This window comes from Brassica napus, chromosome C1, assembly GCF_020379485.1.
Source record: "Brassica napus cultivar Da-Ae chromosome C1, Da-Ae, whole genome shotgun sequence".
NCBI classification, from domain to species: Eukaryota; Viridiplantae; Streptophyta; class Magnoliopsida; order Brassicales; family Brassicaceae; genus Brassica; species Brassica napus.
In genome coordinates, this window is record NC_063444.1 from 40,280,490 (window position 1) to 40,294,844 (window position 14,355).

General features: G+C 37.2%; 2 protein-coding genes across 2 annotated transcripts; both read right to left on the reverse strand.

Moving 5' to 3' along the window:
- Nucleotides 1–8,059: 8,059 nt before the first annotated feature.
- Nucleotides 8,060–11,229, reverse strand: LOC106402313 (phytochrome-associated serine/threonine-protein phosphatase 3). The gene is made up of 10 exons (XM_013843022.2): nt 10,928–11,229; nt 10,525–10,671; nt 10,359–10,426; nt 9,951–10,008; nt 9,567–9,677; nt 9,416–9,466; nt 9,160–9,303; nt 8,973–9,068; nt 8,796–8,867; nt 8,060–8,490 (listed from the first exon to the last, which is right to left on the reverse strand). The coding sequence occupies exons 1-10, from the start codon at nt 11,006–11,008 to the stop codon at nt 8,407–8,409; spliced, it is 912 nt and encodes a 303-aa protein (XP_013698476.1). The 5' UTR covers nt 11,009–11,229; the 3' UTR covers nt 8,060–8,406.
- Nucleotides 11,230–11,954: 725 nt separating this feature from the next.
- Nucleotides 11,955–14,355, reverse strand: LOC106397041 (E3 ubiquitin-protein ligase RING1-like). The gene is made up of 2 exons (XM_013837581.3): nt 13,253–14,355; nt 11,955–12,183 (listed from the first exon to the last, which is right to left on the reverse strand). Exon 1 carries the CDS (start codon nt 14,226–14,228, stop codon nt 13,254–13,256), a length of 975 nt encoding a protein of 324 aa, XP_013693035.2. The 5' UTR covers nt 14,229–14,355; the 3' UTR covers nt 11,955–12,183; nt 13,253.

Here is a 14,355-nt window from a genome sequence, read left to right on the forward strand (position 1 = left end):
ACCTCCTCTTGTTCGTGGTCCATTCAACCCAATCGGAGGTTAAGGTAACTAAATCGAAACCTTAATGATCTGAATCGAAACCCTAACAATCTAATCAAAACCCTAATGATATAAGTGAAACCCTAATGATCTAATGTTAAAATCGAAACCCTAATACCTTAAACCCTAGCCGCATATATGCATATTGCATATTATGCATGAAATCAAGAAAAAACCTAACGCTAAGACATGTCCGATTTTATTCAAACCCTAACTAAAGATTCGAAATTGATTGATTGATTAAATTGATAAACCTGATTAAATGTTTTGAATATTGAAATCGTATGCTAGCTTGATTGTTTGATTGAAATCGTGTACTTGAAATTGAAATAGATTAATTGATAAACCCGATTGAATATTTTGAAATTGAAATCGCATGCTAGATTAATTATTTTCATACGTTCTCGACTTGATCAAAATCCGACCGGCATGTTTATGTTAAAACCCTAATTAAATCACTTGGATAAAATATAACCTTTGTATGATCCGATAGGTTGTTAGTATGAACCCCATGATGCTTGCTTGATTGTTTGATTACATGATTTCATTCTTATGAACACTTAGAATTCGTATGAACACTTAGAATTCGTATGCTTGGCTTGCATCATAACCATATAACCGAATAAACATATAATAATTGCTTGAACATAGCTTGTTTGGTCGTGTGAATTGTTTGCATCATTACCGTATGAATTGATTGCATCATATCCGCATGAACACATTACACATTTAAAGATCTAAAGTATAAAATATATGATTTCAGATGTCGAAAATCAACAACTTGGATTTTGTTGCCCTAAATCTCTCGGGAGATAATTACTTACAATGGGCACTTGATGCTAAGATCATCCTGAAATCTAAGGGACTCGGTGAATGTATCACCGAGGACAATAATGCTAGTGAAAAAGATAGATACAGAGCTATCTTGATTATTTGCCATCATCTAACTGAGAGTCTCAAAGATCAGTATTTGACAATTGAGAATCCCTTAGACCTTTGGACAGAATTGAAAGAAAGATATGATCACCAAAGAACGGTGATATTACCAAAGGCTATGATTGGAGGAATCTCAGAATCCAGGATTACAAGTCTGTGGATGAGTATAACTCAGCCCTATTTAAGATAGTTTCTAAATTGAAACTGTGTGGTGAGGATATAACGGATAAGGATATGCTAGAAAAGACCTTTCCCACCTTCCACACAAGTAATGTGTTTTTACAACAACAATACCGTGAAAAGGGCTTCACGACATATGCTAATCTGATCTCATGTCTATTGTTCGCTGAGCAGAACAATGAATTGTTGATGAGAAACAGTGAATTAAGACCTTGTGGATCAACCTCACTACCTGAAGCACATGCGGCCACAGAGGCAAAGAAAGAATCTAACCACGTCCAGAACAATACCCAACACGGCCGTGGCCGTGGAAAATGGCAAGGACATGGTCGTGGCCGAAATTCTTTTGGTCGTGGTCGTGGCCACTACAACTCATTTGACCATGGTCATGGCCGAGGCCGTGATACCTCTTTTAAACCACAAAACTCAACCAAATCAGTGTGCCATTGGTGTGGAATGAGTAACCATTGGGCTAAGACATGTAGGACTCCCAAACATCTCATTGACCTCTACCAAGAGAGTTTGAAAGGGAAGAATCCTGAAGCCCACATGACATATCAAGATGGTGAAGATGATTTTAATCATGAACGAGATGATCTTATGGATTATGAAACTTCAGATTGTCTAAAAGAATCAAGTTGATTTCGGCATCAAACTTTTGTGTTCCTTTTGCTTTTATGTTTCTTTGTTTTGTTATTTCTTTGAACTTGTTTTTATTAAAACTTAATGAATGAATGATTTTTGATATGAAATCTCTAAAATACCATCCTATGATCCTTGTTTTGAAGAATGAAAGATAACATGGATATATTCGTGGTGGACAGTGGGTCAAGCCACACGATCTTAAGAGACAAAAGATACTTCACTAATCTAACACTTAAGAACGCCAACATAAGTACCATAGCAGGTATGGCCAGTCTAATAGAAGGCTACGGCCAGACTAATATATTGTTGCCTAAGGGTACGCATCTAGAGATATCTGATGCATTATATTCACCCAGCTCAAAGAGAAGCCTATTGAGTTTTAAAGATATCCGAATGAATGGTTTTCATATTGAGACTAAGGGGGAAGGAAACAAAGAGTTCCTTCAGATCATTGAAATCGCCCAAGGCCATAAGAAAGTCTTAGAGACTATACCTGCACTCTCTACTGGTCTTTACTATGTCAAGGTCAGTATGATAGAGGCTAATGCCACGGTAAACAAAGTGTTCACCAAAAATTTCACTCTTTGGCACGACCGGCTTGGCCATCCCGGTTCGAACATGATGCGAAAATTGATATTGAATACAAATGGGCACACATTGAAAGAAAGAAAAGTTATCCCTAAGAATCCCACGTGTGTAGCATGTTCACAAGGGAAACTGATTGTTAGGCCAGTTAAAGTGACTAAGGAAACAATAAACTTTCAGGAAAGAATACAAGGAGACATATGTGGACCAATACACCCACCTTGTGGGACGTTTAGATATTTTATGGTTCTCATTGATGCGTCCACGAGATGGTCGCATGTATGTCTATTATCAACCCGCAACTTGGCGTTTGCGAGGTTACTTGCTCAGATAATTCGTTTAAGAGCTCACTTTCCAGATTTTCCTTTAAAGACAATACGTCTTGATAATGCTGTTGAATTCACGTCTCAAGCGTTTAATGATTATTGTATGTCCATGGGGGTAAGTGTAGAACATTCTGTGGCACATGTACATACACAAAACAGTTTGGTTGAATCCTTTATCAAACGCATACAACTAATTGCTAGACCATTACTTATGAGATCAAAACTCACGGTCTCGGCTTGAGGACATGCCGTTCTACATGCGGCCGAACTGATTCGCATCAGGCCATTTAGTGAACATAGATATTCTCCATCACAATTTCTTACGGGTCACGAGCCACACGTATCCCATCTTAAGACATTTGGATGTGCCGTTTATGTACCAATTGCACCACCACAGAGAACTAAGATGGATCCTCAAAGAAGGATGGGGATATATGTTGGATATGACTCCCCCACAATAATTAAGTACCTTGAGCCAACTATCAGTGACTTGTTTAAGGCCAGGTACGCGGATTGTCATTTTGATGAATCCGACCATCCAACATTAGGGGGAGATAACAATAAGCTGGTAAAAGAAATTACATGGAATCAAACATCTTTATCCTGGCAAGATCCTCGGACTCAAGAATGTGATTTAGAAGTCCAAAAGATAATACATTTACAAAAGCTAGCTAATCAATTGCCAGACTCTTTTGCTGACCCGAAGAGAGTAACAAAGTCATATATACCAGTTGCGAATGCACCAATTCGTATTGATGTCCAAGAAGGACACAATCAAGTTGCTACAGAGCCTAGAACACGTTTGAAACGTGGCAGACAAATAGGTTCCAAAGATAAGAACCCTCGGAAAACAAAGAAAGGTGCTGAGAATGAATCTGAGGCTAAAGAAACCCTAGACATGGCCGCGGCCGAACCTAAGGCCCCAGACATGGCCGAACCTAAGGTGCCTAATAATGATGCTTGGGATGCCGAGCTTCAAGGTACTGAAAGTCATGATAATAATAAGATCTCAATCAATTATGTCTTGTCTGGAATACAGTGGAACAGAAAGAATGTCAACATTGATGATATATTTGCATGCAATGTAGCACTTGAAATTATGGATATAAACGAGGATCATGAAGAGTGCACTCAACGATCAGACTGAATTAAATGGAAAGAAGCTATAAACGTGGAGTTAAATTCTTGTAAGAAAAGTGATGTCTTTGGTCCAATAATCCGGACACCCTATGATATCAAACCAGTTGGATACAAATGGGTCTTTGTGAGGAAAAGAAACGAACATGGTGAAATCGTGAGATATAAAGCACGGCTTGTTGCACAAGGATTCTCACAGAGACCAGGAATAGACTATGAGGAGACATACTCCCCTGTGGTGGATGCTACTACTATTAGATTCCTAATAAGTCTGGCTATAAGAGAGAAATTAGATTTTTGGTTAATGGATGTAGTAACTGCATACTTATATGGTCCACTGGATAATGAGATATATATGAAAGTATGAGAGGGTATTGAATTGAAAAACAAATTGAATTCTCGAGAACAACATTGTATAAAGTTGAACAAATCACTTTATGGATTGAAACAATCAGGTCGAATGTGGTACAATAGACTGAGAGAGTACCTTGTGGAAGAGGACTATAAGAATGATCCGATCAGCCCATGTATATTCATAAAGAAATTCGGTCAGGGCTTTGTGATCATAGCAGTGTATGTTGATGACCTGAATATCCTAGGAACCTCTGGAGAAATCTCCCAAACAGTTGAATATCTTAAGAGAGAATTCGAGATGAAAGATTTAGGAAAAACAAAGTTTTGTTTGGGATTACAGATTGAGTACATTAGATATGGAATCCTTGTGCATCAAATGGCATATACAGAAAAAGTACTCAAAAGTTTTAATATGGCCGAGTCTCACCCATTGTCTAGCCCCATGGTCGTGAGGTCTCTTGGTCTGGACACAGATCCATTCGGCCCTAAGAAGGACGATGAAGAAGTCCTTGGTCCCGAAGTGCCATATCTCAGTGCCATAGGAGCTTTAATGCATCTGGCCAGCCACACTAGGCCAGACATATGTTTTTCCGTGAACCTACTGTCTAGGTTTAGCTCATGTCCGACCCAAAGGCACTGGAACGGGATTAAACATATTCTTCGTTACCTACAAGGAACGAAAGACTTGGGTTTATTTTATACTAACCAACACAAAGAAGGATTAGTTGGCTTTGCTGATGCAGATTATCTCTCGGATCCACACAATGCTCGATCACAGACAGACTATGTCTTTACACACGGTGGTACAACCATATCATGGCGTTCCATGAAGCAAACTATCGCGGCCACATCATCCAACCATTCGGAGATATTGGCCTTCATGAGGCCAGCCGCGAGTGTGTCTGGTTGCGGTCCATGACCCAACACATTCGAGTTGATTGTGGGATGTCCGAAGGGAAAGACGCACCGACCATCATGTACGAGGACAATGCCGCATGCATAGCTCAGCTTAAGGACGATTACATCAAAGGAGACAGGACGAAACACATCCTGCCTAAGTTCTTTTTCACGCACGAGTTGCAGAAAGCCGGTGAGGTCCAAGTGGTATAAGTGCGTTCAAGTGACAACTCAACTGATCTATTCACCAAGTCGCTTCCAACTTCAACGTTCAGGAAGCACACGCATGAGATTGGGATGCGTAGACTGAAAGACCTTCAGTGAGGTACAGAACAGGGGGAGTAATACGTGTTGTACTCTTTTTCCTTCACCATGGTTTTGTCTCATTGGGTTTTCCTGGTAAGGCTTTAATGAGGCAACATCCAAAGCGTATTACAATCTCTCTATGGTTATGTCATCCAAGGGGGAGTGTTATAAACCATATTGTGGATGTCCATAACCGGCCCGTCCATAACCGGCACATCCATTAGAGAGAGAGAGATTCGGCGTAGAGAGAGAGAGAGAGTCGGCCGGCTGGTTTCTTTTTCTCTTGGCCGAGTTTCATTTTCCCTTTATACTTATGATTTGTACACTTTCCTATTTGTAGTCTTTCCATTATTCTATGACGGTTTATCTATCTTGTAATTCCCTATATATAAAGGGCACCTTAAGTTTATGATTAATAAGAATACATAAACTATTCCCCTAAGTTTCACAACACAGTTTGATATTTATTATCATATTTTCATTACAAATGCGGAAGCTGTTATCTATACTATTATTTGAGAAGTGAATTTACATATTTGTCATGTTCTTCATGATTTTAGATTTAGTCATTAAACAATTTTAATTTTAATTTGACTAATTAAAGTTTTAATATCTAATAAATAAATTATATAATTCATTATTTAACTGATTACAAACTAATATTATAAAATATCTCCAAAAATAAATGGAAAACGTTTTTGCAAAAAAGAAGCTAATTCCATGTATTTATTTTGTGTTTATCTACATCTGTATTTCTTATTTATTTATTTATTTTTATAATTAGTATTATATATACACATATCATAATTAGATTTATCATTATACTAAAATGTTATAAATAGTTTTATACAAAATAACAAAAATTGATTTATATTTTTTGTAAACATAATATGTCATGGCATATTTTTAAAAATTATTAAATTTCTTTTAGTATTAAAATACTAAAAACAAGTATATAAACAATAATAATAAATTTGATTTATATTTTTTTGTTAACGTGATTTTCGTGATATTCATTTTCATTCTTATCATTCAGTTGCAAGAATAACTTGTATTTGTTATTTAAGTTAAAAATTTAATATTTCTTTGTTTTTATTTTTACTAAATATTTATTGTTATCATCCAGTTGTAAGAATAACTTTCAAAAAAAGAATATTTCAAAATATATTTTTTACAACAAGTACCTTATATTTATGAAAATTTAAAATTTACTTTATTTACTTTTAATTTTTCAAGATTTTTAAAGAATTATAACTTTGTTTAAATTAAAATTTCCTCAAATATACATTACATATTAATGTTTTGTTTGTCAACATATTTGGTCTGCTTGAGTGTTTATTCAATTAATATAGGAAGTATTTGACAATATAATTATACATATATCAATATTTTTATTTACTTTGATTAATATAATATGTAAAGTTGAGTTTGGTTTAAAATTCTTGTGCTTTTGATTTATTTTGAGATTTTGTAGGTTATGCTAATTCCTTGAATTTGGTTTAATAACATCATTTTAAATTAACAATTATATATTTGTTTATTTAATTATATCATTGTTTATAAATTAATATAATAAAAATTTGTTCAAGATAACAACATATTTACAAGATATTAGTATTGTTATCCAAAAATAATTTTTTTTAAATCAATAAAAATTAAGAAATTAAGAAATTGAAAGATTCATAAAATAGTATAAATTTAATGTTTTATTTATTTTTTTTGTTCTTTAAACTAATAATATATTTATTAATAAATATTTATTAAATAACTATGCCCGTGTGCGGGCAAAACTCCTAGTACTAGTTACTGTGGAATTTGATTGGATTTGTTAACTTTTCTTGGCACAAAATATTATATTTCACATTAGGCTACACAAGAACATACACAAAGCCAACGAGTTTAAATTGAAATTTTTTGTTTTTGGGAAGAGGATTTAACTGGAAACATTTTTCGAATATAAATCAGTTTGTGGAACAAGTATTTTAAAAATCCTGAATTTCCGGTGTACCCATCCCTAGCTAGGCCTGAGACGGATCAGATATCCGAGCAATTTTAAGGTATCTGGATCCAGATCCTTATCCGGAGGATCCATAATTTTACTATCCTTATTCGGATCCGGGGTTCTCGGATATACGGGTGTCGGATATCCTTCTAAAAATTGTAATATATATCCGGCGGATATCCGGATACGAATTTGGATCCTTAAAATAAATATAAAATAATATTAACAATAATTTAAAAATAAAAAAATATATAATGTTTTTAATTATTTCTATGTATAATATTACAAAATTTACATGAAATATATATATACTATTATAAAAATAAAAATATATTAAATAAAATTAATTTTTATATATAGATATTACTATTTTTGAAATAGTTATTAATAAAACTTACGGATCTGGATATCCAGACTAAAAAAATCAAGATATCCGAATCCAGATTTGACGGATCCAACATTTTACTATTCGGATCTGGATTCAGTCCCTCCAGATTTTCGGATCGGATTCCTGATTGAATCCGGATCTTGGATAAAAGTTCCGGACCTACCCCTAGCTACCAAATTTAGATGAAATCATGAAACACTAAGTTTACACAAATCCGAATGACTAAAATAGATATTTGAATTTCAGATATTGCGAGTTTGTAACGATTCTTAATTATTTTTAGAATTGATGTCATCCTCACAACAATAACAACAGCAAATAAGCAAAGGAGGAAACAGTGTAACTGTGTAAGTAAACAATACAGAAGAAACAATCGGGGAAAACAAAAACAAGAGAATCACGAGTAGACTTAAAACTATCAAGTCTTGACTTGTTGAATTTCACAAGGAAAATGTTACCTAGAGGGACAAAATAATGGAAATACAGTATGTGAAACCCAACAGTAGATAAATATTATATCTACATAATACCCTTTTGAGACCTGACCCTATTGCCAATGGTAGCAATGGCTTCATCATCATCATCACGTCCAGCTAAAATCGTCGTTTTCATCACAGGAAATACGGAACTCCAGTCCTTGGCCCTCTCATTTGATTGTTCTCTTCTGTCTCGTTGAAGTACTTCACATCCCTTTCCTGGTAATAACAAGCATCCCCAAGGATTTCATCACTAAACCATATGGACAACTATGACGGATATGCTGTTAGTCAGAAATTCTAACACACACGGCCTACATAATCTACATTCTCCTTAAAGCTTTCACTTCAAAAAGCAGATACAAATCAAGAAGTGTGTACTTAATCTGATAGAGAGCAGAATATCAAAAAGAACGTGAGTGATTATATCACTCTTGTTGAGAGAAAAGGTGGCATTGAAACTATGCATGCGAGAGAAGGCTAGAGACTATATTCAGTAAGAAAGACTTGAAGAGATGGCTCACCATGTTTTCATCGAAACTCAATATAGAAGCGACATTGCCACAGCGGTAGCAGTAATTAGGTGCAGACCATACCTTCACACCAAAGAAGAAGAAGAAAAAACACATTATTTAAGAATAGTAAAATTCCCCATTATCCAGCATTAAAAAGGGTCACATCATAAGAAGCAGGACACTCACAGTTACAAGGCCTTTATCTTGGAACATGTACTTAAGACCTTCTTGTACCAACTGGTGAGCACGGCACACTAGATTAAGTTTGTTGATGTGATTGAACTGCACACGAAGCCGAAACCCAAATATCAGACTCGTGAAATCGGTGCATCAGTCACAGTATTGATGCGACTATTGAAGAAAGAAATCATACCTCAGTAGTAACCCTCGATCCGAAAAGCCAGCCAGCTCCGCGTGGACTAACAGCCCATGTTTCAATATCTTCAGGATCGCTCCACATAAGATCACAAAAGGGCCCTTCATGGGGAATTTCACAATTTCGATCTACCAGTCTTATCTAACGACCACATAAGATCTAAAGTGAGTGGATGACTTTAATAACATGCTGAACCACAGACATACTTGACGGGTGAAACCCAAAAGCAAAAAAAAAAGAAGCAGAGTTTAACCTGATCAATTGTCCGGACATCCGGGGAAAGGCCACCATGAACACATAGAACCTAGACAAAGGAAATGAAATTTTCGTATGGGATACAGGCCATACAGCAAGTATATATGCGTTGTCATCGACAATCCCAGGTTGCTCAAGAAATTACTTACTGTGCCATCTATAATAGCTGATAGGGTAAGATAGTCAAAAACATCTGTGCAATATCGCCAAGCATTAGCGTTGCCATACTTCCTTTGGCACTCATCATAGAAACCATATACCTGAAAAACATACATTGTGATGATAATCTTAATACTATACTAAACGTGCCTCCCAGCGGCACAAAAGACAACTTAATAAAGGTTTGCAAGGAGTGCACTGAAACAAAAAAAAAATATCACTAAAACTTAATTCCTAAACAGCGCGCATGCATCAACTAAGAGATACAACAATGTAAGAAAGAAGATACATTAAGAGCGCGAAGGAGACCACACATTCTAAAAAAGTGCGTGAAGAAAACAATAATAGATATTGTAGAAGAGAATAATGCATACCTGCGTTAGCTGTCTACTTTCATGATTTCCACGCAGAAGTGTAATATTGGCTGGATGTCTACACATTACAATACAAAAGAAAAAATAACAATTTAATGCCCCCAAATGGAAAATAAATACTTCAAAATGTAACAATGGATGTCTCACGTAAACTAATCACTTGGTCTCTATGTATAATCCAACAACAGAAGAACATGAGATGCTTGAGAAACAATCACTTCTCATTTGAACCAATTCTAATTGCAGTTTTATTGGGCCAGACTCTTCCAAAGAAAGACTAATAATTTACAAGATCAATGGCTTATTATAAACAAGGACTTAGTCTTAAGCACAATGAAAAGCACGAACAAGAGCATTTTAAAGGCAAGATAAAGGGATATCTGGTGAACATTTAAGAAACACTTTTACCTAGCTTTAAGAAGCAAAAGAATAGTGAAGACTTCAAGGCTGTTGTAACCTCTATCCACAAAGTCCCCCTGCGAATATTCCCCAGAGCAGATCATGATTGCATTCATATCAAATGTGTCAATTACCGTTTACCAGAGACACCCGGAAACAAAATAAAAGTCCGTACCATAAATATGTAATTGGTGTCGGGAACATGACCCCCGGTCTGAAAAAGCTTCATGAGATCATGAAACTGGCCATGGATATCACCACATACGGTGACCGGACTGTTGACAGGCTGCACGTTTGACTCCTCGATCAAAATTTCTTTCACCTGTAACAAACATAAACCATATCAGCAAACAAGGCTACTCTATAACCAAACGGCTGAGGAATGATAACATAAATTATATTCTGAATCCAAAGTATTAAATCTTTGTATACTAATAACAACTTATTGAGAGAAAAACCCTAAATCAAAGGAACCAAAAAGACGCAATACAGAGGGAGGAGACCAGAGTTCGAAGCCACCTCCAACCAATATACAGATTAATCGAATTAGGTAAGTAAGGAAGAAGAAGATGGCGTACGTATTCGCAGAGAAGCTGAAGCTCTTCCTCGGAGAGATGCTGACCGTCTTTAACCTTCGAAATCCATTGATCCAAATCCATTACTCCCTTCTTCTCTCTCTCTCTCTCTCTCTCTCTATCTATGTATTCCTCTTTCTCCGTCGATTTTAGTGGCGATTTCAGGATAGATCTACCGGTGACTCTCCGACTTCGTTAGGGTTGGTTAAGAGGAGGAGATGAAATAGGGAAAGATCGATCTCCCACCGCTTCAAACGCAAATCGCACTTTCGCGTTTTGGTTTTATTTGATTAAAAAGTTAAAACGCGTCGCTTGGTAAAAAATGCGATTGTGATCCCTTTTATAATTTATTTTCGTCAACAGGTCCCTCTTATAATTCTTAAAATTACGAATAAAGCAAGAGCAACCGTTGAATGAAGGGTTCTTAACGGGGATTCTTATCGGAATATAAAAACTGTCTTTTAACTTTTAACTGCATCTCAACAACATTCCTTGAACATATATATACACCACAACGGCTGTTTTTCTTTTTGCTCAACATCATATTATCATTAACCAAAGAGTTTTACAATAAGATTAAACCTCACTCGAGATTCAACCGCAAGACAATGGAATGATCTAGTATCACCTAAAAACATGTCTATGGATCCTACGTTACCTAATCAAACTCCATTGTACTCTTGCAACCACATGAGATGAATTGACACAAGGTCAACCGCCCTTTACACCACCTAAATTCTACTTCTAAAAACAAGAGTACATGGCCTCAGACAGAAACTGGACAATAACTCCATAACTCCATAACAACGGCTGCTTGTTTAACAATTTGATTTGATACCATTTAGATACTTTATCATTCAGCTTTGTCTGCCACTTTATATTTTAAAGTCTTTGTATCCCTATTTTACATGCCTTTTTTTGTGCAATTTTATGTCTTTTCTTTAGAATGCGTATCTGAACCAAAGTTGTGTATAGAGGTCAAGTTTCAGTTCAGAGACCCAATATCCATGGAACTATTTCTACCAGAAAATAAACAAATACCACTTTTGATGAAATACTGCGATTTTTTTGAAGGACTCACATCCGTTGTATAATCCCAAAATAATAAGACAATAAAATATTTTTTCGTGGTTAAATGTACAAGATATGGTAAACCCTCAATGTCACTTTCTTTTCCCTAATGAAACTGCCTTTTTTGTGTGAGAACTTGTGCACATCCTTCTTCCAATTCAGTTTCCAAGCAATGACTCTTGTCCTTACTGCAACCAAACATGAAAGCAGTAAGTTTTAGGACAAATGGTTTCATTATCCAACATGCCACCGAAAAAGTGGTTTCAAAACTCGACCTTCGACCATAAGGGTCCAATCTTGAAATACGATAAGTATTAGCAATTACACTGATGGATCAGTCGGAATCCCAAACTCAAATAACAACTCTATCGATTATAACCTCTCGCATAATCGGCTACACCAATTTGTTATTTTTCCAAAGAATCATCCGCACAAGCCTTGAGACAAATTTTTCCAACTAATGTCTGAATGACTCTTGAGTCTATTATTTATGCTAACCTTGGACTCTTGTCTAACTAGATATGCAGTTCATGATACTCATTTGCATTCCTTGTAACCACCACGAGCTACAATTGCTTACTCTCCAACATCTAACCATCGAAAGAAAGACAACTTACTACATTAACCAGAGAACTAGTTTCCCATCATCATGTTAAAGAAGTCACAGTGAGAGTCTGAGGAATATCGGAAGATACCCCTAAAAACTCTCCTCTATCCACATGGAAAATTTAACTTTACAATTATAAAGCACCATTTTTCCATACGCACAGAGCGTGCTAATCACCAACTTGCTTAAATATCACATGCCAGACTCACAAAATCAGGAAGGACTCAGAAACGTTTATTTATATTATTATTACATAAATATCCAAGGTTAGCGCATTACTCGGAGCCGAAGATATCTAATAAGCAAGGATAATATACTGCTAACAGAGAGGACCCGCGAGGAACTAGTTTAAGCCTATGGTGCTTTTTAATCAAGCAGCCACATTTGAGCTCCTTATCTATCACTACTGCAAAGCAGATGCCTAACCCACAATTCAATTTCAAGTAAAAAAATTATGGCATTGACGCAATGGGCCTAGTATGACTTCACCGTAGAAAGCCACACATTGACAATGTTCTTGCAGCCACAATGCCACACAACCTATTATTACCTCTGAGGTTCTCAAATAATAAACAGTAAGTAGACTAGTCGCACAAAAATCAAACAAAAGGGTCCTTAGTAAGGAGCAAGACAGAGAAGACGGTACAAACCTCAATCCAAATCTTCCTGTCTGGTCTCAAGATTAGACCCACTTCCACCACCAGCACCACTTCCAGAACCAGAGCCATCCTGACTCCTGAACCGCAAAGGCAGCTGTATACTAAACCTCCTTGCGGTCTGCTGACCCTCAACCGATCCCTGCCCACCCCCACTCATCATCTGACCTCCTTGACCTTGCGTTTGCCCCCTGCTCTCATAATCAGGATCATCAGTAGGCAACTCATACCGACAAACCGGACAAGAGTTATGCAACTCAAGCCACGGCATCAAGCAATCCTGATGAAACACATGCTTGCAAGGCATCTGCTTCACATCGCGGCCATCCTCGAACTCATCCATACAAACGGCGCACTGGTTCATCTCAGAGTTCAACATATCCAACGTCACCTTAACAGTCAGAAGCGCGTCGATCGCGGATTTCGAAGCAGGAGGAGTTCCGTGTCGGTTAGGGTCATTCTCCGCGAGCTGCTGAATCAGCTGCTCAAGGCCAGGGCCAAAGAAGTAGTCCCCCATGTTTCCAGGTATCCGGTTAAACGGATCCGAGGGATGATCCTCGATCACGAACTGGACGTGAGTGCCGCTGGATTGCAGATGCTGGAGATGGTTCTGGAGAAACGACACCGGATCAAACGCTCCTCCACCTTGAGGCTGATGCTGATTCTCGGTAGAGCGTGGACCGAAGAGGCTCGGGTTCGAGGAAGGAGGAGCGGAGGAGGAGCCGAATAAGAGCGGGAGCAAGGAGGAGAAAGGATCAGCCATCGGGAGGAAACCGATAGGGTTGAGATTTGGGGATGGATTAGGGTTTGGTTCTTCGTATTCTTCTAGAAACCCACCCGAGCAACGGGGGCAGAAAGGATCGTCGGCGGAGGAGATTGAGATGGTGACTGTGCGATTGCACTGGTAACAGAAGAACAGCTTGTCAACCGCCGCGGCGGTGGAGAGAGTAGAGTTTCCGCCGGAAGACATGACGGAATCTGTGAAATTTCTTCAGAGCGCGTGATGGGAGAGATGAAGAAAGCAACCCGTCACAGGAGAGAGAAAATAATTCTTTGATTTGTGGCTGACTCAAACTCTCCTTTACGATAGTTTAATT

Bases quoted from the DNA above. Each gene is read 5' to 3' on its own strand.
- LOC106397041 (XM_013837581.3), bottom strand. From the start codon at position 14,228: ATGTCTTCCGGCGGAAACTCTACTCTCTCCACCGCCGCGGCGGTTGAC.
- LOC106402313 (XM_013843022.2), bottom strand. From the start codon at position 11,008: ATGGATTTGGATCAATGGATTTCGAAGGTTAAAGACGGTCAGCATCTC. The intron at 9,304-9,415 runs GTTAAACTCTGC...TGTGGTCGTTAG, and splicing joins ATGTCCGGACAATTGATCAG to ATAAGACTGGTAGATCGAAA. The intron at 9,069-9,159 runs GTATGATTTCTT...CTTCGTGTGCAG, and splicing joins GATCGAGGGTTACTACTGAG to TTCAATCACATCAACAAACT.